This window comes from Glandiceps talaboti, chromosome 13 (genome assembly GCF_964340395.1).
Source record: "Glandiceps talaboti chromosome 13, keGlaTala1.1, whole genome shotgun sequence".
Taxonomy (NCBI): Eukaryota; Metazoa; Hemichordata; class Enteropneusta; family Spengelidae; genus Glandiceps; species Glandiceps talaboti.
In genome coordinates, this window is record NC_135561.1 from 218,929 (window position 1) to 245,984 (window position 27,056).

General features: G+C 35.9%; 3 protein-coding genes across 4 annotated transcripts; 1 reads left to right on the forward strand and 2 right to left on the reverse strand.

Moving 5' to 3' along the window:
- The first annotated feature begins 2,557 nt into the window (after nucleotides 1-2,557).
- Nucleotides 2,558-12,145, forward strand: LOC144444680 (bystin-like). The gene is made up of 10 exons (XM_078134190.1): nucleotides 2,558-2,733; nucleotides 3,356-3,438; nucleotides 5,251-5,374; nucleotides 6,379-6,511; nucleotides 6,775-6,914; nucleotides 7,492-7,589; nucleotides 7,960-8,038; nucleotides 8,535-8,600; nucleotides 10,077-10,285; nucleotides 11,223-12,145. Exons 1-10 carry the CDS (start codon nucleotides 2,584-2,586, stop codon nucleotides 11,440-11,442), a joined length of 1,302 nt encoding a protein of 433 aa, XP_077990316.1. The 5' UTR covers nucleotides 2,558-2,583; the 3' UTR covers nucleotides 11,443-12,145.
- A 370-nt stretch (nucleotides 12,146-12,515) lies between these two features.
- LOC144445123 (uncharacterized) lies at nucleotides 12,516-16,912 on the reverse strand. Of its 2 annotated transcripts, XM_078134678.1 has the most exons (3): nucleotides 15,842-16,912; nucleotides 14,226-14,321; nucleotides 12,516-13,966 (listed from the first exon to the last, which is right to left on the reverse strand). In XM_078134678.1, the coding sequence occupies exons 2-3, from the start codon at nucleotides 14,249-14,251 to the stop codon at nucleotides 13,435-13,437; spliced, it is 558 nt and encodes a 185-aa protein (XP_077990804.1). In that variant the 5' UTR covers nucleotides 14,252-14,321; nucleotides 15,842-16,912; the 3' UTR covers nucleotides 12,516-13,434. The 2 variants fall into 2 exon arrangements, with proteins under 2 accessions (XP_077990804.1, XP_077990803.1); XM_078134677.1 differs by having other exon boundaries at nucleotides 12,516-14,321.
- Nucleotides 16,913-17,013: 101 nt separating this feature from the next.
- LOC144445122 (60S ribosomal export protein NMD3-like) lies at nucleotides 17,014-26,964 on the reverse strand. The gene is made up of 12 exons (XM_078134676.1): nucleotides 26,779-26,964; nucleotides 24,866-25,000; nucleotides 24,009-24,102; nucleotides 23,328-23,537; nucleotides 22,577-22,746; nucleotides 22,161-22,257; nucleotides 21,347-21,464; nucleotides 20,211-20,362; nucleotides 19,643-19,831; nucleotides 19,267-19,376; nucleotides 18,700-18,770; nucleotides 17,014-18,096 (listed from the first exon to the last, which is right to left on the reverse strand). Exons 1-12 carry the CDS (start codon nucleotides 26,820-26,822, stop codon nucleotides 17,963-17,965), a joined length of 1,524 nt encoding a protein of 507 aa, XP_077990802.1. The 5' UTR covers nucleotides 26,823-26,964; the 3' UTR covers nucleotides 17,014-17,962.
- Between the last annotated feature and the right edge of the window lie 92 nt (nucleotides 26,965-27,056).

Here is a 27,056-nt window from a genome sequence, read left to right on the forward strand (position 1 = left end):
ATTTTGCACTTAGTGAGGTTATTGGTTTAAAGTCCTGCAATCACAGGTGTAATTTTTACAATGTTCCTCCATCTTACAGGGTTATTGCTGCAAAGTCTAAGAAGTCATTGTTAAGAAGGTCTGCAAGCTTAGAGGGCCCATTGCTTGAAAGGTTTTTTGAAGATTGACCCATACATTTACTTCAGATTTGTTACCAAGGTAACAAAACAAGCATTAAGATAGGGTTAGAATAAATTTAGGTTTAGTCAGATTTTAAATCTGTGGTTGAATTTGGAAAGAAATGATGTCTCTGATGGCAAGATTGATATCACAGACTATTGTTAAATGATACATTGTATTTTTGTCATTACTTATAATTTGCAATCCTAAAGCATACAGATTGTTTGAAGTGTGATTAGCATAGAAAGCTCCATTACCCTAAACTTTGCTTTAAAAAATGTAAAACTCTTCACTGGATTGACCATCTTTTTCAGGGTGTTACGATGAGAAATGAATATAAAAAACATCCTGTTTTCTGATTTGTCTATTTCAATCATCAACTATTTTAATCATCAGAAATATTACATTGCATATTAGCCTTATTTATCATAATTTGTTAAATACTACATGCAAATTTATTCAAATATATGCAGATATATGCATGCATGTGAAGCTATAACTTTGGCAGTAAATTTGTCCATGACATGAATGACAATCAGTTTCATGCAAAGAACGAGATTCTTTTAATAAAGCGTGCATGATTTGATGTTACCATGGTAACCTTTCTTGCATTAGATCTCACTCGTAAATATTGCCCTCTAGAGTCCTATTCAGACTGATCAAAATATCATTGGTCATGACAATGTTATTTCTATTTATATATGTCTCTGAGTTGCACCTCTAGATGGCGCTCTTTATATCTGAATTCAATGGATCAACTCTTCATATTGATATCACAGGAAAGGCTGAAACCTATTTATTCATTGACAGCAATCCATGTGAAACAAAGAGCAAGAATTTACTGTCAATTTTATCACAGAAATTGTTATATCTACAGCAAGTTATATTCATTTTTAAGAACATAACTTTCTGGAAAAACAGGCAATTCGACTGTAGTACTGACATGGTACTTACTATCAGATTTGCTGTACCTTCCATTATAAGAAACTTATTGTACAATACCACATGTTGAAGGTAATTATATGGTAATTATTCAAAATGATATGCATGTTACGATACTTCCAATCAGATTTGACAAAAGTTTATGACATATCTTTTCATTAATCGAAAAGTGAATACTTCCATGACAATCACAAATCAACGATGCCTTCATAGAAACTCAAAAGTGTGCTCTTGACAGTCCTATTTGAAAATCAAGCTAAATTGAATTGGAGAAACTTTTTGACAAAAGTCCTTGCATTCATATTTGTACATGTAGTGAGGTGGAAATCTGCCCCAGCTATGAAATTGTTACAATATGATATAGAATTTCAGATAAATTCATAATTTTGAAGTAATATTAAATTACAGATATTTAGTAATAAAACATAATCACATCACATACTTTTGATCACAATCATTTATATCATAGTTGATTTTTTAGTTTTACAGATAGTTATGACGGTTTATTAAAAACAATGAGAGTATAATTATGTAATTTTGTTGTTGGTTATTTTATAGATCCTTTCTAATAGTGTACAGTGTATCTTGTCATAAATAAACCCTAGACTTTCAACAGAGCCTTCACTCCATTAATTGAAGTTGTGCTGTACATAAAAGGAAGATTAAACAAAGTGATGTGTTCAAATCTGTGTCTCTGTGTCTGTCTGTCTGTCTGTCTGCCTGCCTGTCTGTGTGTGTGTGTGTGTGTCTGTCTGTCTGTCTCTCGGTCTGTGTGTGTGCATCTGTCTGTGTGTGTGTGTGTGTGTGTGTGTGTGTTAGATGATTTCTCATTAAATCCATACAAGCTGCACAACATTGATACATGTACAAATAAAAAGTTTAAATAGCAAATTACAGTCTCCATCTTTGAAGCAACCAGTGAACTTAGTAACTGAAATGTAAACATATGTGATTCATCAAGTTACAAACAATGAGGAAGGATGTATGTGAACAATACTGTAACAGTTACCATGGTTACTCATACATTTATGCTCATTCGTTGTAACTTGGCGAATCACTGTGATGTTTGCATTGACCGAAGATATCATGTGACTTTGGAAGGATGATTCATGTTACAGCAAAACTAAAAGTTAGAATATATCAGATATTATTTTTCGCAATTAAAGTGTTTCCTCAAATCCATACGGGCACGTTTAGACCCTCAGTTGTTTTAAAATATCACACGAATCCAGCTACTATAAACGTATCAATACACGCTGTATAGTGATCTTTCCATAAAGGTAGGGGAAATATATGCAAGTCAAAAGGTTGTGATATTTAGCTGGTAGACAAGGAACACCATGCACAACAGTCTAAGAAATAATACGCGCCCCTATGCTCGAATCATTTTGGCATCTGAAGTCTCGCGTTGGAATACCTCTCGCGATATTTAGTATGGGTTGAAAGGTCACACACGTGTGGGTGCGCAATACACATTTTGAAATGGGCAAGTCAAAACGTTCGAAAATGTCCCGAAAAGAGGGTGACCGTGTCGATAGAAACGTACCACTCGCTGAGCAAATGTTAGACGATAGATCGGTACGAGAAAGTCAGAGATCAAAAGTTAGAAATCGACAGGATGAAGATGAAACGGTGAGTGACATAGGACATTTTGTGACATGGCCGTGTATCTACATTACGGCTAAGTTACTTACAGGCTATTCCCGTATGGAGGTATGATCAGACTTCGATGAAAATTTACGTCGACTAAATTAGGCACGTTGTCTGCAGCAATATTTCATGAGTTATTGTGGCTCGATTGAACTCATAAGTTCTCGAAAACACACCGTGTTTATATCTTGTATCATTGATTCAGTCTGTAAGTACTTCCGGTATCATACCCAGTATGAAATTCACAGGAATGGACCCCAATACGACTATAGTGTAAATAAATATAAGACTATATCATTCCTCAAATATATATTGAACTCGAAAAAAACCCACAACAACGACGGCGACGACGACGACGACGAAAAAGAATAAAATTCCCAGAAATCATTGTTGAAAAGTAGGCTGCTACTCAAGATCAAGCAACTGCTATTATTTGATTGGAACGTGTTTTACAATAAAGGTCATCGTAAAAATTTCAACAATGTAACCGTTGACAAACCATTAGTTATTTCTAGCACCCCTTACACGTAGTATAGTGCTGTAGATAACTGAAAGTGGCTTGTTTTAGATTCCCATATTCATTCATTGTCATTTTGTTTTTCAGTTTGTTGATGAGAAACTGTCAAGAAAAATATTGGAACAAGCAAGACAACAACAGGAAGAACTAGAAACAGAGCATGGTGCAAGGTTAGTGAGACCATAGACCCTCCACCAAGGTGGTCTGTGTTGAGATAAATTGATTATGAAATGAAATTAGCAAATGTTGCATTGTAACCATTCATTGTGCGTTTTATGTTACCATAGAAACTTTTTTATGAATCATAAACATTTATTCTATGTACATCCTATTTTAAAGTATGTATTGTTGACTATTCAGTGTACAGTAACTGAAAGTGATTGTGGTAACAGGCACTGTTTAATAAGAAACTGTGAACCTACTATTCTGGCAATTGAGGTCTTTGTTTACTAGAATGAACACAACCTGAAACTATATATGCAACATGTTGATATAAAGTATTGAATAGTAGACATTGGTTTAATTGTACTCACTTTAGGGTAGCATGTGTGATGACTTCCATAATCCTGCAGAGTACATTTTTGGAGACTTCCACTGTTTACACTACCTTGATCAGAGAGTGATTAGATTTGTACGATTGAGGCACAGCTACCACCCACTTTGACACTTTTGTAATTTACCACATCTAACGACAGTTGCTTTAGTTTCTGTCTAATTTAGTGAACCAAAACCTTGATTGCCGGAGTAGTAAGTAGATATTGTTTAATGTGTTGAGTGCCAGAGTAGTAAGTAGATATTGTTTAATGTATTGAGTGCAAAATCAGGAAAGACTTTGTTTCTAATGTACACCAGTCACTCAATTAATAAGATACACAAACCTAGCTAAATACTAGCAACTAACTCAAAAGCAACAAATGTCTATCTTTGGTACTATGGTAACTAGGGTTTAGCTCCTTTAGAAATTCATAACTGTAGTCTTTCTTGTTCAGTAGTTTTCAGAAGGGGTAGAAAAGAAAGTCTTACCCCAAAGTACAATGGTTGAAGACAACCTGATATTACATTAAAATTTAGATCTTGACAGTGGCTGCAATGGACTCCATCTTCCTGGGTAGTTGAGGTTATATTGAATTGAATTGAATTGAAATTTATTCCACCAGAAGAGAAAAATATATACACAAACTCTGAAAGCAATGGATAAAACATTTCTGGTGAGGGCCATGGAAATAGTTCGTAGGAACTAATCAATGTCCATGGACCGTACATGTAGATAATAAATACAAATTTGGGCTGGTACGAGTTTCACAATAACAACAAAAATACAATTCTTAGTAAATAAGGAGAAGTGTTGGTGGCAAAATTAAATGGAAGCTTATAAACGTAACGGAAAAAAATAGTAAAATAAGAACAGGTAACAAGCACAAGTTCTAATATACAGAAATAAAATTACAGTGGCAAATTGAAAGAGACAACAGATAAAGGTTATTCCCTCAGAAGATACTGCTTTAAGTTTTTCTTAAAATTATGTCTATTGTTTAGTGGAGTCATGATGGGTGAATGGTTAGCGTGACCGGCTTGGAATCTACAGGTTGCAGGTTCGAGCCCCGTCGCTGCCTGCTGTTTGTTTCTGAGTGGCTAAAGTCCTTGGGCAAGATTTGAACCACGACTGTGCCTCAGTCAACCCAGCTGTATAACTGGGGACCTGGTAGGATGTAGGTTGCAATGTGAAGGCTTTAATCCTATGCGCTTAAAATGGCTGCAATGGATTGTATGCTCCCCAGGGAGTTGAGGAAGACTAAAGGGCCGTTGTGCTGTTCTGATCCGAGCCAGGGATAATAATTGTAAAGCGCTTTGAGCACGGAGTGGGAAAGCGCTATATAAGAAACCAACATTATTATTATTATTATAGCGCAATATACACGTATGTGTGTGTACCAAGGATGACAATTGTTACATTTGTGCAATATAATTATTATTTGTTGCAGTTCAAGTTCAGGTGCAAGATCAAAAACAACCAGTCTTGGTCCACCAAAAGATGATGAGGATGATGTTTCAGATGACGATGATGAAGAGTTTCCTGGTAGAGAGCATGACTTCTATGAACATATTGTAAGTAAAGGCGAATTATATTTTGGGGGAAAATTTTGTAACTAGTATTCCTTTACTAATTTGTTTGTACCATTTAGAGATATGTTTTGTTTAGAACATCATTTTAAAACCATGGGTCTTAAGTTTGTAAGTAACGATATTTGTACCACGCTGTTAGCTATTCACTCCCAGTGTTCTCCCTGGGATAGATTGATAGGATGGTGGTTAATTTACATATTAATGTAAATATAAATAACATGGTAATTTGCATATTGGTTTGCAAAGTGATCTGCATATAATATCTTCAACATTGGAACAAACTCTCTGGCATGTTTATTTTAACACATACACACATGTACATTGAGGATTATTTCTCTTCATGTGAAAATATTATTATGATTTTGTCATTCAAAGAGTACTAAGTTTAAGGATGGTACAATACTTTTGAAGCACAGTAGAAACCTGCCAAGCATGTTGGCCTAGATGGCAAGGACGGTGTTTGCATCGTGCTTTCACTATAGTGGGGAGAACACTAGCATAGGTTTAGAAGCCTGGTAGGGCTGAACAGCACGATGTAGAATAATTATCGTAGTTACCTGGACATTAGCCAGTTGATAAATTTTAAGTGATGGGAGACTTGTTGATTGGTTAGATAAAGTGTCAATGAATTTTATTGATTTGTTGATTGGTTAGTTGATGTGTACATCAATTTGAGTAACTTGTTGACTGGTTAATTGAAATGTCAATCAGTTTGAGTTGCTTGCTGCGTAGTTGAAGTGTCAGTCAGTTTAAGTGCATGATAAATAGATTTTCAGTGGTGGGAGATAATGGTAATTAAAATTGTAGAATGTTTATTGCTTGGACTTTCATATACATGTAATATGTTTTGCCGTTGGATGGAGTCGGATGTTTATTTGACAGTACAAAATTACAACAGATAAATTTACAGTATCAGTGAATACTACAAGATTCAGACTTGTACAACATGTATTGAAACAATTTTGTTTGGATATATTTGTAACCAGGAAGTGGATGAAGATGACGAAATAGCTCTAGAAATGTTTATGGATACTAATGCACCAGCAAGAAGAACGTTGGCAGACATTATCATGGAAAAGTTACGTGAGAAACAAACTGAGGTTGCAACTCAAATGTCAGGTAAAGACTAGAATGGTCACTTTACTGTCAGATGATTTTTGAGTGAGTTGTCTCACCAGTCATCCCATAGCTTAGATCAAGTCCAACAGTTTCAGTCAAACCTATGATGTCATTATCCTCCTGAAGAGGTGAGTTATTACAGTTGGCGCAGTCCTTACATCCATAGTGTGTCGTTTCTCTTTGAATCCGTACCAGTAGTCCCCTTCACTGTCTATGACTTAACATACTTTTGGTTACATTACAATAATGTGTTACTTTGACAGATACAAGTTTCCCAATGCAGCAACTAGATGACAGAGTTATTAAGGTTTACAAGGGAGTTGGCCAAGTCTTGGCCAAATACAGAAGTGGACAGTTACCTAAAGCTTTTAAAATAATTCCTAATTTACGGAATTGGGAACAGGTAAGGCAAATGTTCATATATCTGTCCTCCAGGAATGGCTGGATGCAGGTCAAACAGAGGTCATAACAATGGCTAATTGATATACTGTTTACTGGCTACGACTTGTTGATGAAGTCATAACAATGCCTAAGTGATATATTGTTTACTGGCTACAACTTGTTGTTGTTGTTGTTGTTGTTGTTGTTGTTTTTGTTTTGTTTTTTGATGATGAAGTCATAACAATGGCTATTGAAGTGTTAGTCAAGGAAAATATGAGTGACCTAAGGGGCCTTGCCACTATGAGTTGCTAGACAAGCATAGTGACAGAATTCTTTGGGTACAACTATATTCAGGGTGAAGGAAGAATAATGGCGACTTGAATATTTTAAGCATTACAGAACCAATGATGTAAACATAGGTTGTCATGACATTGAATGACAAGGGTATATAATCCTTATTTTCTGTTCAAAGACAATAACTTGGCTTGTATGTGGTATAGTATGTGTTACTCAGCCTCTACAACAGTAGTAAAAATCACTGATTTGACCCTTGGATTTCGTCATAAAGAGTGACTCAAACTTTGCTGTTATGGTTTCAGATTTTATACATCACAGAGCCAGATACTTGGAGTGCTGCAGCCATGTACCAAGCAACAAGAATATTTTCCAGTAATCTTAACGCTAAAATGGCACAAAGGTAATACATGTCTAGACTAGAACAATCTCATCAATGATATTTGACATAGTGAATGATTGAAAAGTTTTGACAAAGTGCTGAGCTGAAAATGTGCTGGATAGTTTGAAGGGGAAAGTCAAAAATCATGGGATGAAATTTATTTTCTTGCCAAAATCTGTTATCACATGTCAAACTAATCCCCTGTTTGACTTGTCACCTGAAGTCTTTGATAGTCTAGCTACAATATTATCCCCTGAAACAGACAAAAACATAATTATATCCTGAATGCCAAGAAATCACCCATGTTTAATGTTAGTGAATAAACAATATATGTAGTCATGGTATTTAAAAAGCACTATTTCTATTTATCGCAATGTCTTCTCATTTTCAGATTTTTCAATTTAGTGCTGTTTCCAAGAATAAGAGATGATATTGTTGAGTATAAAAAACTAAACTTTCACCTTTATATGGTAAGTGGATGTCTTTCCTCCAAAACTTTCAAGATCATGTGATTTTAATTTTTCTCACAGATTTTGTGTCAAAGATACCAAGATTTCAAAAATATTCATTTGATCAAATTGTCGTAAAAATTAGGCATTGAAGAAATTACTATTCAAATACAAAGTGTTCATAGTTATATGTGTTTGTGTCTGTAGGCATTGAAGAAATTACTATTCAAATACAAAGTGTTCATAGTTATCTGTGTTTGTGTCTGTAGGCATTGAAGAAATTACTATTCAAATACAAAGTGTTCATAGTTATCTGTGTTTGTGTCTGTAGGCATTGAAGAAATTACTATTCAAATACAAAGTGTTCATAGTTATCTGTGTTTGTGTCTGTAGGCATTGAAGAAATTACTATTCAAATACAAAGTGTTCATAGTTATCTGTGTTTGTGTCTGTAGGCATTGAAGAAATTACTATTCAAATACAAAGTGTTCATAGTTATCTGTGTTTGTGTCTGTAGGCATTGAAGAAATCACTATTCAAACCTGCTGCTTTTTTCAAAGGAATTATTCTTCCACTTTGTGAGGTAAGAATTATTATAAACCATTGTATAACACAGAGGACAGTATTTGTTTATTTCACATAGTTCATTCCATTGTGTATCACAGAGGGCAGTATTCGTTTATTTCACGTAGTTCATTCCATTGTGTATCACAGAGGGCAGTATTTGTTTATTTCACATAGTTCATTCCATTGTATATCACAGAGGGCAGAATTCGTTTATTTCACGTAGTTCATTCAGTAGACGTTACATATCACAGAGGGCAGAATTCATTTATTTCACGTAGTTCATTCAGTAGACATTACATATCACACAGGGCAGAATTCATTTATTTCACTTAATTCATTCAGTAGATGTATAACACAGAGGACAGTATTTGTTTATTTCACATAGTTCATTCAGTAGACATTACTTACAAGCTACTTACCACTCCAGTCTACGATAGTCTAAGCTACTTACCACTCCAGACTACGATAGTCTAAGGTACTTACCACTCTAGACTACGATAGTCTAAGCTACTTACCACTCCAGACTACAATAGTCTAAGGTACTTACCACTGCAGACTACAATAGTCTAAGGTACTTACCACTCCAGACTACGATAGTCTAAGGTACTTACCACTCCAGACTACGATAGTCTAAGGTACTTACCACTCCAGACTATGATAGTCTAAGGTACTTACCACTCCAGACTATGATAGTCTAAGCTACTTACCACTCCAGACTACGATAGTCTAAGGTACTTACCACTCCATGCTACAACAGTCTAAGGCACTTGCCACTCCTAAGAGACGTAGCTGGTTCCATGCATTGATTTCTAAAAAAAAAACAGTAATGGTCAATTTTGCATAATAAGAACAATTTCTGTGTGCAAATTTCCCAGTACTGTTATTGAATTACTTACACTTACACTTGTATTTCTTTGGAATCAATCAATCAAAAACATTAAAGTACCTGAATCTATAGTCTGTAAGGCATGATGTGACAGGGCACCCTCACACATTGGTCAACCCCAGTGAGGGTAGAGTGACATGATGCATGCTGTGACAAGGCACCCTCACACATTGGTCAACCCCAGTGAGGGTAGAGTGACATGATGCATGCTGTGACAAGGTGCCCTCACACATTGGTCAACCCCAGTGAAGGCAGAGTGACACGATGTATGCTGTGACAGGGCACCCTCACACACTGGTCAACCCCAGTGAGGGCAGAGCAGCACGATATATCTTACAGTCTACTGAATTTAGTGCCAAGTAATGCCGAAAGACTGAACAAGTAACCGAGTAGGGTTGTTTAAAATGGCCTTTCAAAAAAGATGAGTCTTAATGTCTACCCTGCATCTCTGTCACAGTGTGGATGACAGTTCAACTTGAAAACAACATAATCAGGATTCATGGTTTACATGCAGATTTTTGGGGAATAATTTTATTTTCATAAAATATGATTCAACATCAAATGATTGCTTCAAAACTTACATGTTTACATTTTTGTGTTTTCTAGTGTGGTAATTGTACATTACGAGAGGCGGTAATTATTGGTAGTATTATTACCAAGTCATCAATACCAGTCTTACATGCTAGTGCTGCTTTGTTGAAGATTGCTGAAATGGATTACAATGGCGCTAACAGTATTTTCATCAGATTGATACTTGATAAGAAGTATGCCCTCCCATTCAGAGTTGTGGATGCTGTTGTTTTTCATTTCTTAAGGTAGGTATTATTTTAGAAGGGTTACTGATAGGAAGTATGCCCTCACAGTCAGAGTTGTGGGTGCTGTTGTTTTTCATTTCTTAAGGTACTGGTAGGTACTGAGTGAGATGCAGGGTGAGTTCAGGATGATAACTGTTAGCTAACCTGTCAACAGTGCTGGATCTGTGTACTGTGCTAACTCTCATAATATACAAGAGCTAGTGCAGTCACATCTCCAGTGCTGTGGATCACTAATGGCTTTTATCCTAAACTAGCCTACAATTGCTGTTACTTGATGCCCCCACAGTCAGAATTATGAATGCTGTTGTTTTTCATTAGTTAATTATGCCCTCAACGTCAGAGTTATGGAAGCTGTTGTTCTTTATTTCTGTTGGTACTATTAGGTAGCAAGCAAGCAAAATGTAAGTCTTTCTACATGATAAGAAGTATGCCATCACAGTCAGAGTTGTGGATGCTGTTGTTTTTCATTTCTTAACGTTAGGTAGTAATGAGATGCCTCTCATGAACTCCTCTGATCACGACATAGACCCTCCACCAGTGGGTTGAGGGTCTATGATCATGCTCATGGCAAAAGTTCATTTTCAAGGAGTGTCTTTTGTCACAGAAAAAAGCAGAGGTAAATTATCTCTGCATCCTGTTTTCAAAAGTTGTGTATTTAAATTTGTGGTTATTGTGTAACTTTTGATTTGGTTTTAAAGACATACATTGTTTTAATTAGAACCATGTCGAACATATACTTAAATGCCCAGTTGAGATGAGGATAACAATTTGGGTGAAAGTTATCTGGCTGAAATATAGAAAAAGAATGATCCAATGTAATTCTAAAGACTTCACTGATAAAATTACACTAATGGGAGACCTTTTACTTTGATTATATAACAGTCCATAAATCACTAAATATGCTGGTGTTATAATTGTATGTTTTCTGACATTACAGATTTCTTCATGACAAGAGAACTCTTCCAGTACTGTGGCATCAGTCATTGTTAACGTTTGTACAGAGATACAAAGAAGATATATCAAGTGAACAAAAAGAGGCCCTCTTGGACTTACTTAGAAATCAGACACATGGACAAATAACACCAGAAATCAGACGAGAGTTGCAACATTCAAAATGTCGGGATGAAGAAACTGACGAACTTATGGCAGTGTATTGAAGTGTTGTAGTTTTTGGTTTTAAAGACATAAATTTTAATTTATTTCGAGAAAACAACAATATCTCTGATAGGTATATCTATGAAGGTATAATTAGAATGCCCTTTGGTTGCCTTTTTGGATACTAAAGTAAGATCATTTGGACTTCTCTTTAAAATATTGGCATGGAAACTACTAAAAAAATGACTTTTTCATCTTGATCAACCCAAGAATGGATTAAAGTTTTCTTGAAGAAAGTAACAATAAGAGTTTTGAACAAATAAGGCAGAAATGTCAGACTTCTTTTTCCGAGGCACCAACTGGGTAGGTGAGAAGATACTGAGGCACTTATATTATGTAAGTCCAATCTGTGTCTAAGGTGAAAAACCATTAGTCAGTTCAAACATACAGAGGCACTTATATTATGTAAGTCCAATCTGTGTCTAAGGTGAAAAACCATTAGTCAGTTCAAACATACAGAGGCACTTATATTATGTAAGTCCAATCTGTGTAGGTGAGAAACCATTAGTCAGTTCAAAGAAAAGTAATGTATTATATTGTATTTCATAAACAACACCTGCCTCTCAAGTAGACATGCATTCAAACATAGTTTTATTTCTGTACACTGGTGATATTTTACTATCTATCTACTATGATAATAATTTGTATTTAAGTAAGTAAATAATGAAGGAATGTGATAACTTGATTGTTACATTTTTAATACAACTGCATGAAAGTTTAATAAAGTTAATATTACTACTGTGATCAGACAATACAATATTTGCACTAGTGGTCAATTGGAGAGGTACATACCAACACACATACATACATACATACATACATACATACATACATACATACATACATACATACATACATACATACATACATACATACATACATACATACATACATACATACATACATACATACATACATACATACATACATACATACATACATACATACATATATACCAACACACACACACAGCCAGTTAGTTTCATGTGTTTACTGGTTGTTTAATACAACTATACAGAAACCAATAAGAAACTGCACATGGTACACATTACGAATAAGATAGCAATTTCTCACTTTGTCTATTAAAATGAAATAAACCATTTAAACGTACTGTAACTAGATGCAGACATCAAAACATTGACACCTTTGTGTCTGTGTCTAGTAATGATAATGACATCCATTGTGTCTAGTAATGATAATGTCACCCATTATCTGACTAATTGTATCTAACTATACATTTGTGATTTTCTCATTCCACCATTTTCCATCATATCAGAAGATATCAGTGAAATCACGACTGACAACATGCACTGAATCAATAGTTGTTAAGAGAGGAATGGGTCTAGGAGTGAAGGGGAAACAGAGTGGTAACATTCAGAATAATGCTCTGGTACGGAGATGGTCAGCAGTGTCGGTAGTGTGCCCATCTAGTCTTTGGAGGTCTTAATACCTTCAACTCTACCTTAGACCACTATATAGTGGTGGCTCTATACCAGCTATCAATCCAGGGATTAATAAATGCAGTGTCTTATCACAGATTTAATGTGGGAAATAATATCATTACAACATGATAATAGATATGGTGGCAGTGTTTGGTGGTTTTGTTGACGAAATAGTGAACGTGATAGTATTTACATTTCACAACATACCCTCCTGTGGGATCCGCATTCTCACTGGCAATCACCAAGCTTTTGCGACGATTGTATTCATTACATGTAATTATCAAGAGCCACAAAGGGATAGATAACGTACCTGTAGAGTTCAAGAACTATCGCTACTTACACTATTCCGCTATCCTCACTGACATTTATAAAAAAAAATTTGAATTTTCGCCCAGTCCTTAATGAACGGGAGCGACAATTCAAAATGTCAGTTCGGCCACAGTCCCTCTATCACCAGATAGGGGAACTGTGGTTAGACCTAGGATAACGGAATAGTGTATCGATAATCGTTGTCAAGTCTATAGGTAGCTAGGCTAAGGGATACATGTACATTTACAACGATTCATTATTGTTCTTCTTCAAAACTAAAACTGTACTTTGATAGTCATTGAACCTAGTAAGACCACAAGTTTGCATGGTTGAATGAGCTGCGATATTATCATTCCGGACAAATGCATACGCGTCTTGAAATTGTGATACCTCGAATGCTAACTTCGTCAGAATAATGCTACCGAAGCCATGACGTCGAAATGATGGATCAGTGAAGGCGTAGCCTAGTTCTCCATATTCCTTGAGTAAAGTCCACGCGACAGGCGTGTTATCATCACTATAAACTGCTAAATTGATGTAGTTCTGCAAGGTTTTGGCATAAGTCGGTGAATAAGGCAAGTGTAGCATCTTTTTCTCGAGAAATGCATCGTGCTCGGTACGTAGTCTTCCAATGGTAAATCCTTTGGGCAATGGCGGTTCTGAGCCCCGTCTTACATACTCTGACCTTTTATCATACAGATACATTACATATTTGTCCTCGTGTATGGGAATAAAATCTGATTGCTGCATGATTTCCTTGATTTTTCCCGTGGTGCTTGAAGGGACAAAAAGAAACTGTATGTAAGGGTTGTCTTTATCGATAATGTTGTCCTGGTCCAGTAAAGTTGAAAGACTATCATTGTCAGTAGTGTATGCGAAGTATGCCGTGTTGTAGGGAGGTTTGCAGAAATGTTTGGCTTTACAGACAACGGTTTTACAATATTTGAACTGATCAGTGTCGGTATAGACATATATAAGAGGCCAGGTATTGTTAGTTTGCAAACTGTTCTTTATCATATAAAACAGAGGATTACATTTGGGCCGCCATCTTGTCAAACATCTAAATAATTCAGGAATTTTTCTCTGTGCCACAAGAGTACCCATCGTCAAACCTAGTTGTCGGAATTCACCTATGAAATGTATAAAAGAAAAGGAAAAACAACGTTCATTAAATATACTATACGTAAACTAAAACAAGAAAACAATAATATTCAAAATGTATGAAGTTTACTGATATATAACATTTTTGCGGTAAAACATAGCTGTATAACAGATAAAGAAAGATTTCAATTGATATATGTGTATACATCTATAACTCACATCAACGGGGATTTGAGTACAAGTTATTTCTTTACTATCAGAGTTTAGTGTTGGTAGGCTTGTCGTTATTCATACAAACGATATATATTATGATGTCACAGATAAGGTGAGAACAAACAACCTGAAGCTAGTAAATATAAAGAAGGACATCACAAAAAATGTAGTCGTAAAAATCATTTCCGAATGTCATACAGAAATCGTTGTACCCATAACATTGGTATAGTTGCAGATATAGAAAATTCGCTTTGGTGTACGTTAGAGAACTTTAGGTACCGGTGTACTAACTATGTATAATAGAAACTGTCCTAATTAATTTTAGTTAGAGAGTTATTTTTACTCTAAGGCCATTCATATGTAAATTAGCAGTTTTCTATAAGTGGTAAACTTCAGAGCCTCGACGAACAGATTTTGCCAGTCTGTTCCAGGTGTAGCTCATCGGATACAATACCAGTGAAGGTACTGGGTAGACTTTGCGTGGTCTACTGATTGGATACTACTACTAGTGAGAGTAGACTTTGCGTGGTCAACTTGTCGGATACTAGTGAGAGTGGACTTTGCTACAGCTACTACTATATTTACTTTAACCTTATTCTTTTACAGAATTTGACCTTAGCGTCAAATGATCAAAATAAACACAGAACACAGAATACAAATAAACCACCCCAACAGTATACCCCGAATATACTCCGTCTGCAAGCAGAACTAAAAGTCCATTAACTATGTGACGTTATGTTTTAGGTGTACAAACCATAGACCCTACACGGGTAGGGTCTATGTACAAGCTAAGTGTTTATATCACACACACACACACACACACACACACACACACCAGATTATTTATAACTTTTGAATATTTACTTTCTCTATTGAACCTTTTTGTAACCAGAACTGTAAACGCATTTCTTTCACAAGGCAAGCCGTCGGGTTTGTCTTTTAATAAAAGAAAAAACATATAGAGTAGGTCTTTGGATATAGGCACAGAACAAGAGGTACTATGTTCGAGACCCACCAAGGTAAGGTCGATTTTTACACTTTAGAGAATGACAGGTGCAGAATTAGGCGCGGTAGCACATGTTGATTGCATTGTAACAGTGACAAGGTGGGGCCAGTGCAACATAAATAATTAACAAGCTGCGGACAGTTCCTTTCATGGATTAACGGTATGCAGACACCGTCTTTCTAAATGAAATTGGGAGCACAGTTGAAACAATGGGGAAGAGTCGGAAAGGAGTATAACTGTATAAACACAGCTTTAAAATCAACTCAACAAACATGGTCTGAAGTACAAATCTGACGAAGTGGACACTTATTTATTCACTATTAGCATTACCTTGTTTTTTACTGTTCTTTGTATTAAGTGTTCATGTTTTGGTCTTTGTCACCGCCCTTACATCAGATAGACTCCTGGTCTTTGTCACTGCCCTTACATCAGATAAACTCATGGTCTTTGTCACCACCCTTACATCTGATAGACTCCTGGTCTTTGTCACCACCCTTACATCAGGTAGACTCCTGGTCTTTGTCACCACCCTTACATCAGATAGACTCCTGGTCTTTTGTCACCACCCTTACATCTGATAGACTCTTGGTCTTTTGTCACCACCCTTACATCAGATAGACTCCTGGTCTTTGTCACCACCCTTACATCTGATAGACTCCTGGTCTTTGTCACCACCCTTACATCTGATAGACTCCTGGTCTTTGTCACCACCCTTACATCTTTTACACTCCTGGTCTTTGTCACCACCCTTACATCTGATACACTCCTGGTCTTTGTCACCACCCTTACATCTGATAGACTCCTGGTCTTTGTCACCACCCTTACATCTGATACACTCCTGGTCTTTGTCACCACCCTTACATCTGATACACTCCTGGTCTTTGTCACCACCCTTACATCAGATAGACTCCTGGTCTTTGTCACCACCCTTACATCTGATAGACTCCTGGTCTTTGTCACCGCCCTTACATCAGATAGACTCCTGGTCTTTGTCACCGCCCTTACATCTGATAGACTCCTGGTCTTTGTCACCACCCTTACATCTGATACACTCCCACTGTCCATAACATTTAAATCTCATGCATAAAGTAACCTACTCAACAAATGAGAATGTGTCTTATGTCGAAAGCTTAAACCTCAGAACAGGCAACAATGTTATTATTACTGTTGTTTTTGTGTGTCTGTTCATTTTCAACTTCAATCCCAAAATGTAAATTGTAAGTTGGATTCTGATTGACTACACATATGTGCAAACTTGAATGTTAACTCCTATGGTAACCGGTCAGATCTAGGAATGGGGCACTCACTTTCAGAACTACGAAATCAAAAACAAATGACAGCATACAAAAGAAATAGTGGTAAACAAAGAAATCAAGCCATATTTACTATGTCAGTATTTATAATTAGATTCTAATGATTCTAATGAGACGGCAAAGAGTACCAATCACACATTCAAAAGGAGGAAGAGGCAGGTAATTTTATGACGCTGTGAAAATCCAATATTTCAAAGTCAAAATTCATTTATTTATCGATATCTTCAGCTACAATATAAGTCAGGTAGACAACACAAGTAACTTATTGACTAAGATGACAGGTTTGTTACTGCCACTCAAATATAAATTAGTCAAATTCTTTTTTTTTTTGAAAATGAAAAGTCCATTTGTTTTATCTGATTAGCACATTTACTTCATGTAAATGTACATGTGGGGCTACCCTCCTAAGGAAATAGCTTGAACTATTTTACATTTATAATCTAAAATTTATAATTGTCAAGATTATTGACAATACTACTATCAAAAGATGGCACCACTGTCACTATGTGTGAATCGTGCCTAGTATTAAATAGAATTATTAATAAGTGATGTCTAATAATCATCTCAATTGTTTATCTGTTATTATCTTGAAGGCCAAGGTTTGAATCCCATAGTTTTGTTGAGGCTATTACGATAATTTAATACTTGACAATTCTTCTGTTCCTCACCAAATTTTATAGCTTTGCCAGACAACTGAAATCTGTATCCTATTTGGGAAGCTGTGCTTATAAATGCCTGCATCAAAGGGGATCAAGTGGTGTGTATGTTATCAAGAAAACCACAGTGTACTTCAGAATGGGCTATCAGGTATTAAGGCCAGCTCAGTTTATGAGAGAATTGGATTATGAGGTTTCCTTAACTAATTCCTTTTCCTCACTTTATATGTCAACTTTTTGACTTCTGGCAAATAAATATGTTAAGATATTAAGCCCTGCCTGTCCAGTTGTCATTTGATTACATTTAGTATACAGTCAAATACTGTCAATGGACTATGAGGTATTCAGTCCTGCCGGGTTGAAGAGTCAAATACTGCCAAAGAACTATGAGGGTTGAAAATTGACAAGAACGTGTGAAATATTCTAAATTGTCGGGGAGTTATCCAGTCCTGCCTAGTCAAGATTTGGATTGATAGCTCCAACTATTCCATCATGGCTGCACCTTCTCCACCAGTGGCATCTTCAAGATTCAAATCATCCATCATTTCTTGAAGACTTATTCGAGGAGCATCATCATCATCACTGCTTGCTTCTACTGGTACATTCTTGTTATGATCTGAAAAAAAGTAAAGATGTCATCATAGATTCATATGTCACTGATAGTAACTGTTACATTCAAACACCGTTGATGATATTTGGTGAGATTATTTGATTCTTTCAACTTTCTATGCTGCTATCTCGATAACAAAGGCAGTAAACACACATTGTGAAATAACTTAAATAATTTTAATTACAACATATTGTGATTGAGTTGTTACACATCATACTGGGATGGGTAAGTGTGCACATTGTGTGATACATCATGCTTGTCATTAAACAAAAGGCACTTCATCTGGTCATACACATGTATCGCACTTCATCTGGACATACACATGTATCGCACTTCATCAGGACATACACATGTATCGCACTTCATCTGGACATACACATGTATCGCACTTCATCAGGACATACACATGTATCGCACTTCATCTGGACATACACATGTATCGCACTTCATCTGGACATACACATGTATCGCACTTCATCAGGACATACACATGTATCGCACTTCATCTGGACATACACATGTATCGCACTTCATCTGGACATACACATGTATCGCACTTCATCTGGACATACACATGTATCAGAAGACTGAATTTTAATATACTCTTACCAATATAGATATTAACATGCTGTCTGTATTCCTGGTCTTCTTCCAGATCTTCTAAGAATTCTGTGTAATCTCTGAATTGATAAAAGTGCAAGGAAAACATTATTTTAACTCTGCATGTTTCCGCATCGCGACACTTGCCTCATGACTCATGTCACGTTGTTGAAACGGAACGAACATTGATATGAGGAATGAAGAGGTGATATTGGGTAATAACTAATTTATCATATGCCTATGCCCAGGAATTCAATGAAAATACAGGAAAAATAAAAAAGAGCTGCAGCCTACAGGGCTTTATGCATCACGTGAATCTATTGTCAGGTGATGTTTGAGGTGTGTTTTAATTGATATAATACATGTAGTTTCTAGAATTATACTCTCAACAGGACAGTGTCTTACTTGACATGATAATATGAAAACCATATAACATGTTCAAAAGTGCAAGTGAAAAATCCAAATGTGATGCCTAAAATCTTCTATCACCATAAAACCATATTTACAACATAATTCTTTAATAACACTTAAGTACGGCTGCCCTAACAGAGTGATAGATAGTAGTGCCCTCCCTACCTTTCCATCTTTTCATCATCAATGTGTTCAGCATTCTTGGCTAGTTTCTTCAGTCTCCAGTTCCTACGTTCTTTCCTTGTGTTTCTATCATATTTCTTCTTCACAAGAACCTGGTATCAGAAAAAAAACACTTATTTTATAAAAAAATTATTAGATGAATATATTTTATCAGTTGTGAAACTATCATAGCCATTTAGAATATATTTTATCAGTTGTGAAACTATCATGTATGTATGTATGTATGTGTGTGTGTGTGTGTGTGTGTGTGTGTGTGTGTGTGTGTGTGTGTGTGTGTGTGTGTGTAATATAGAGTATGTATGTACATTCTTTCACATGTTGAAGTCTAAGATCTTCATCCACTGACAACATCACTTACTACATCAGGAATTCTGTCAGCTTTCATTTTCTCCAAGTTTCTATCATTGACATTGGCACTGGTGAAATCAAAGCCCAAAACACTATCACCAGGCTTCAGGATATGACCAAGATGACTTCTACAGTGGTACTGAGCATCATTCATTCCTAAGTCTTGTGAACGAGCTACCCAAACATCAGCTAACATATGCTATAAATGGATTTACAAAGAGAATGGGGAAAACACTGTCAGTAAATATACAGTACATAATTACATATGAGCATGAACAAATGAAAAGAAAAGAGAGAATGTTTCATTCAAACATTTGAATTCAAGAAAGCATGTGATAGCTTGATATCAGAAGAATTAACAAATTGATAAATCACCCGATCTGTTCTTAAACTCAAGTTTATATTGTTCCTTAACAAAAACAGGATATTGGCAGATATCTGGTCGAAGAATTTACATTGACCAATCATCTGATCTCTTCTTTACTTGGTTGATTTGGCTCCTTAAAGAAAGAAGGAGATTGGTTGATATCTGGTAGAAGAACTGGCATTGACCAATCAATCACCAGATCTGCTCTTACCTTGGTTGATTTAGCTCCTTCTCCTTTATGATGAGGTATATCCTTTGCATGGATAGGTTCGATCTCTAATACAATATACTCTGTAAAATTCTTCTGCTCACACATGTTATAAAATGGAGTTCTCCAAAATACAGGAGCAGTTACATCAGCAACTAAAACATAAAACAAAACTGTTATTTTCATGCAACACTGCATATGTTACATAGTATGATCAATTGATAGGTTTAGAAATCAATAGTCCATCAAGTTTAAATAAGGCAGCCATGATATCTTTTCCTTAAAATGACATTTTTTACTGTCTTAAAACATTTCCTTTATAGAGACTTTGTTTTCCCTTGTGTTCAGTCAGATCTATGACTTCATCTTTACAACTGTTTCAACACAATAGAGAACCCAAGATAAACATATATTTCGGTGAAGAGGAAACACTGACAGGCCTTGTCTTCCTATGTGTGTGAGTATAATGTGTAGCACTTACAAGGCAAATTCTGATTGGCTACTAAAATAAGAGCTGTTACAGTAAAACTATCTGCTGTAAAACATACAACTACATGTGTATTGGAAGACCATGAATGAGGACTCAGGTGTGTACTGATTAGTTGCTATACCATAAGTGAGGACTCAGGTGTGCACTGATTGGTTGCTATACCATAAGTGAGGACTCAGGTGTGTATTGATTGGTTGCTATACCATAAGTGAGGACTTAGGTGTGTACTGATTAGTTGCTATACCATACGTGAGGACTCAGGTGTGTATTGATTGGTTGCTATACCATAAGTGAGGACTCAGGTGTGTACTGATTGGTTGCTATACCATAAGTGAGGACTCAGGTGTGTATTGATTGGTTGCTATACCATAAGTGAGGACCCAGGTGTGTACTGATTGGTTGCTATACAATGAATAAGGACTCAAGTGTGTATTGATTGGTTGCTATACCATGAATGAGGACTCAGGTGTGTACTGATTGGTTGCTATACTATGAACGAGGACTCGGCCATGTACTGATTGATTTCTATAACAAAAGCCAATGATATCTTCGTATTTCATGAGACACCATTCTGTGAATATTCCAGTCAGTGTATTGTACAGAGAGTTCAACATGAGACATCATGTTACTGTGAGAGTTCAACACTTACTTTGCAGTGTAGATGGGTCTATCAGATGAACCAGATTGGAAACACGTAGACAAATACATATCTGACTAATATTACCCAGAGAGTGGGCCAGCTTTGGTGGAAGACACACTATATTATCCTGTAATGGAAAGAATCAGATGATAAGATAATCTAATAGATATCACAAAGAAATGCCTTTAAAAAAAGTCAAATCATATTTGTCCAGTACAATAAGAGATACTGAAAACAGCGAGTTTATTCGTTATTAGTTAGTTTGCCTCCATGTTTTCCCCTACTTCTGTTATTCTTTCCTATTTCATGTAGTTAAACACCTTTGCTTATCCCGCCACTTTCTTGAATCACTGTATGGACCCCACTGGAATCAAGTCTTTGACTTTTGTGGGTTATCTAAGTAATTCAACAATTTGTACCAGTTTTTATTTGTATAGCTGTACTGTCGATCTTGTTTTACTGAAATAAACTAAACTAAACTAAACTAAACAATCAAAGTGTGGAGGTTTGCATGATAAACTTCCCTACAATTTAGATCTCTGGCCCTACTGATCGATTCTCGTCTTCCTGTGCTGAAAAGACATTAGTGACAATTTGGGAGTCACTTGCAAGAAAATGTATTGACTCTGAGTAGATAATTTCATTGGTTAGGGATGAATATGAACCATGAGTCTATGTACATTCATTCTCACAATAACTCTACAGTTGTTTCTGACAGCCATTTCAAGCTATGTCTGTTGGGGAAAAATTTCAAGGGCTACATGTATTTTCTTCATGGCAACAGACTCTTCACCCTGTTCTGATATGTTGTTTCTTAACTCACCTTACATACAGGTACAATTTCCACAGAATGAGTTATTTTGTAATTGTAAGTGTTGTTGTGGGTATCATGGGAAACCAGCTGCATTGACTTCTGAGTCCTATTTGAACAAATATAAAATATTTCTGTAATGTCACATTACAAATTAACAAATACCCTTCCACATATTTACATCTTTACATATGTTAGGCTGATGTTAATGCCTTGGAAGGTTCCAACTGAAGATATGTTTTGCCTTGATATGTTCATAGAAAAATTAAGTACCAGTACAAGATGAGGTTTCAATCAGGAATTTAACTATACAAATTTATCTAGTACTGTCAATATATTAAAATGAAATTTGGTATATAATACCTGTAATGAGAGTACATTGTCATAGACATTGTTACCTTCGGAACACAGAAAATTTGTAAAATTACCTGCATGGCACCATTGCTTGTAGAAAATTCAGTAATCGTCTAGCTTCTTGTTCAGCATCATAAAAGAAATCCACTCCATCATGGTGTTCTTTGATATTGACAGTGGCAGTATGTGCTTTATGTTTCAATATCAACTGTTCCAGGTATAGGAATGTCTTCTTATGTGAGGTCTGTGAATACCAATCAAGATAAAATGTAAATATAAGGTGCTGCACCAGTGTTCTTACTACAGTTATGATAGTATTAGGACTCAAACTGTATAACGATGTATGAATTTCACATGTTATTACCAACTGCCAGTGAGGTTGGATTGAGGTTATGTTTCCATCTCTACTTGTCTGTTTTGTCTGGCTGTTTGATTATTAGCAGGATATCCCAAAAAATTGTAAATGGATTCAGAATGAAACTGTGGAAAGATTTCCTATGAGATGAGGAATGGTTTGTTAGATTTTTGTGTAGATTATACATGTAGTTGTATAATATGTGCTTGCCAGTATCATTCATAACCTTCCATTGATTTCACTATGTCCTTTTAGTTGAGAACATTAAAATATATTGCGATGGTGTTAAGGCTAATTTGTAAGTGACACCTATCAAATCAGTGAAAATCTCATGCAGGTGCCATACCATTGCTATCTTTTTCAGGCTTCACATTGCTCTTTCAGAAAGATAGCAATCATGTGTCATGGCTAACTGTTTATATGGCAACTTGAAGCTCAGATGTGATATACAGCGAACACCAGTAACTTACTTTCTGTCTTAGCTGTACACATGCATTCCAGTAATCTTTAGCTTCCACTCTATGACAATCTCTACACATTTGATTATGTACCATGTACTCTACTATAAAGACTTGTTGCAGCACTGCACCACCCATCACTTCTTTCTGAATAGTCAGCTTTACTTTCAGTCTCTTAGAATGGGGTTCAGTCCATACAAAACCAGCATCTACCAAATGAACCTGTAAAATCAAAATAATCAATAAATAGTTGAACTTGTACACTATAATATATACAAAGTTAGTGTTTTTGATGCTTTACAATGAATATTCATGAGATGTTTTACATTGAAGGAAATAAAAACTTTGGAGTCTGACTCCCATGAGGCAGTGCGGCCTAAGAACAAGATCAACTTGATGTTGCTCTGAAAAATTAGGTGATGTAAAATCCAGAAACTCCCAGTTTATGAAAATGCCTATATTTCCAAAGTTGGAAACTATGCCAGTTTTACCAGATTTCCATCTTTCTGTTTCCAGGGTTACAAGACATTTACAAACACACTTAGTTATATATATTATGTGAATTATCTGCATGAAATGATATCATCTTTGATTTAATTTGTCATCACTGCTAACTTTGTATACTTTTTGGAATATCTACAATTTGATCTATATATTTGACTAACTTTGTTGAACATGACTACTTAGACTCACCTTACTGAGTGCCTTCAACCTCTTTAGACACAGTGCTAAAAGTTCTTTAGATTCCAGAGTACATGTAACCCATACATCAGGAGGCTGCAAATACCTGTAAGTAGACAATGTACACTTTGTATAGGCAATTATGTCCTGTATGTTACATTGTAAATACTGTATTATTCTCCAATATTTTCATTTCTGTAGCTACAAAATACACATGACATACGAATGTTTCATACACTGGAAGATCTGTGTTGATATGTTAGTTTAACCACTCACTACCCCATACACATGACATACGTGTGTTTCATACACTGAAAGATCTGTGTTGATCTGTTTGTGCAACCACTCACTACCCCATATACATGGCATACAAGTGTTTCATACACTGGAAGATCTGTGTTGATCTGTTTGTGTAACCACTCACTACCCTGTGTTTAGCTTATGTGTAGCTACATAGCACAAACAACAATGGATCTTCCAGTCTAGGGTGTCACTCTTCACTCCTGACTTTGTAACAAGGCCCCCTTATGTCACTTGTATGCATTGTCCTCAGCTGACTGGAGAAATGTATTTGGGGATATAAATACTATTTTATTCCACAAGTACATGTATATGTTGTAAACTATTAACAACGTTTTAAAACACACATGTTCACATGGCCTTTGAGCACTAGTTCATTTCTGTTCAATTAGGTCATTTTGGTAATATTATTTTGATAGGATTTTAATTACATGTACTTTGGTTACACTCTTCATAAGTCTCAATTTGGAGGACAGTGGTATGTGTACGTGGGGTGCATTACGTCCTCTTGCTCAGACTTGCTGACTATAAATAGGGGTCAAGACATAAAAAGTAACTTGATCTTTTACCTTTCACAGCCTTTACAGAAATATATAATACTTTGCTTTGGTATTCCTTCAGTAATATCCACTTGTGTTCGAATACATGACACACACATATTAGCTGGGTTAGGTTGAATAGGAACTCCACATTGGCAACACAGTCTGTGAAGAAGAATTGGAAATGGTTCAGTGTTTACATGAGTTTTAAAAATCTCGAACAGATAGAGGGGAGATGGAGTTATATGCTTGGTAATAATAATAACATTTCCAACAATGTTTTAAAGTGGCCATATGAATGAGAATTGGGTATTTATTTTGGATTTTTAATTTGTAAAGCAATTTTATCATGGCTTCCTACTTGAAAAATCAATGTGAAACAACATATGTCAAGTCCTTGTTTGTAGTTCAATAACGTGCAAACACATAAGAAATGTGTAAAATGTTTATTGTATGTACAATGATTTTTCAAGTAGGACGCCATGATAAAATTGTTTTATAAATTAAAAATCCTACCATTCTCATTCATATGGCCACTTTAACTCATAAAATAAACTGGCAGATGAAAGCATATCCTACTGTTTCAGTGATTTTATATACATAGGAAGTGACCCAAGTCTGAATTTTCTGATCAACTGCTCTCATAGCCCAGAGACTTGGTTACATCACTCAATAACATATTATAGATGGATGACCAGCATTGTCAAGCGGCAAGCCAGATAACCAAGCATCTGAGTTATACTGTTGTTTCACTAAAACTGACTGTCAAGTCAGATAACCAAGCATCTGAGTTATACTGTTGTTTCACTAAAACTGACTGTCAAGTCAGATAACCAAGCATCTGAGTTATACTGTTGTTTCACTAAAACTGACTGTCAAGACAGATAACCAAGCATCTGAGTTATACTGTTGTTTCACTAAAACTGACTATCAAGTCAGATAACCAAGCATCTGAGTTATACTGTTGTTTCACTAAAACTGACTGTCAAGACAGATAACCAAGCATCTGAGTTATACTGTTGTTTCACTAAAACTGACTATCAAGTCAGATAACCAAGCATCTGAGTTATACTGTTGTTTCACTAAAACTGACTGTCAAGACAGATAACTAAGCATCTGGGTTATACTGTTGTTTCACTAAAACTGACAAATACAAGACTTTCTTCTAAATAGTATCAACTATCTATCCTGATTTTATGGAGAACGATGGTTGCACAAAATTCTCCATTATTATTATGTCATGAAACGACAACAGTACAGTAATTTATGATAAATGCAGATTTTTACATTTGAGAAAACATTCACTAGTCCATGCAAAGAAAAAGTTTGATGTACTGACATAAATCCCTGTTCCAAAAACATAATACATTTAGAAAATCAGTACCTGTGTGAGTATATTCGAGCAATAATTTTCTTTGTACATGTATGTACTTGGAGCACAAGTGTTCCTTGTTCTGTGTTACATAGTTTTACAGATGAACTTTCATTGAACTAGAAAAAACTCTGATGTTGACATTTGATTGATATTAATGTGCAGTGTATGAGTTGATTTTTGTTACTGAAAACAAAACAACAATCTAAGCCTGTGTACGTTGTGCTTGGGCCAGTTACTAGTTTTCACTTGACCATTCATGAATTGCGTACCAAGATAGAGTCAGGATATAGATGTAAACAGTGATTACTACTCCATCCATGGATATTTTCGTCCTGTTTGCATACGGTGTATGAGACTCGATTCTGACACTGTCCCTGAACACCATAGAAGGAAAAGGACATTGTCAGAATCGAGTCCTGGCTTACATGACTTACTCCGATGTTCGACACTTCTTCCCTGACGTGTCGAACCTCGTAGCATCCAGAGCTAAGTTCGAAGGTGATATTTCCAAGTTCCATGGTTGGACCGATCACCCTCCACGTTCCTTAATATTTCTCAGAATACTTACATATTACCCTGTGTTACGGATGACCCACTTGGTATATACTCCATGGTAATGCTATATATGACGGGTTGAAACCAGCAGTATCACTTCTGACGCTTCTTTAATACCAGAGATGGACAAATCGTTTAAATCCACAGTCTGGTGGTACAACGTGGGTTGTGTCGAGTCCTTGCGCAAGACAGGAAATGACCCCATGACCTTTCTGGTAGATTCTAGCAATTTCGGTGAATATCTAACTCTAGAGGTCGCACTTTAAAAGATGCAAACTGCATATACTGTCG

Bases quoted from the DNA above. Each gene is read 5' to 3' on its own strand.
- LOC144445123 (XM_078134677.1), bottom strand. From the start codon at position 14,295: ATGGGTACTCTTGTGGCACAGAGAAAAATTCCTGAATTATTTAGATGT.
- LOC144444680 (XM_078134190.1), top strand. From the start codon at position 2,584: ATGGGCAAGTCAAAACGTTCGAAAATGTCCCGAAAAGAGGGTGACCGT. The intron at 2,734-3,355 runs GTGAGTGACATA...TTTGTTTTTCAG, and splicing joins GACAGGATGAAGATGAAACG to TTTGTTGATGAGAAACTGTC. The intron at 3,439-5,250 runs GTTAGTGAGACC...TATTTGTTGCAG, and splicing joins GAAACAGAGCATGGTGCAAG to TTCAAGTTCAGGTGCAAGAT.
- LOC144445122 (XM_078134676.1), bottom strand. From the start codon at position 26,822: ATGGAGTATATACCAAGTGGGTCATCCGTAACACAGGGTAATAT. The intron at 19,377-19,642 runs GTAAGTGATGTT...TTCTGATACCAG, and splicing joins CTGACAGAATTCCTGATGTA to GTTCTTGTGAAGAAGAAATA. The intron at 18,771-19,266 runs GTAGGGAGGGCA...TTATCAATTCAG, and splicing joins GATGATGAAAAGATGGAAAG to AGATTACACAGAATTCTTAG.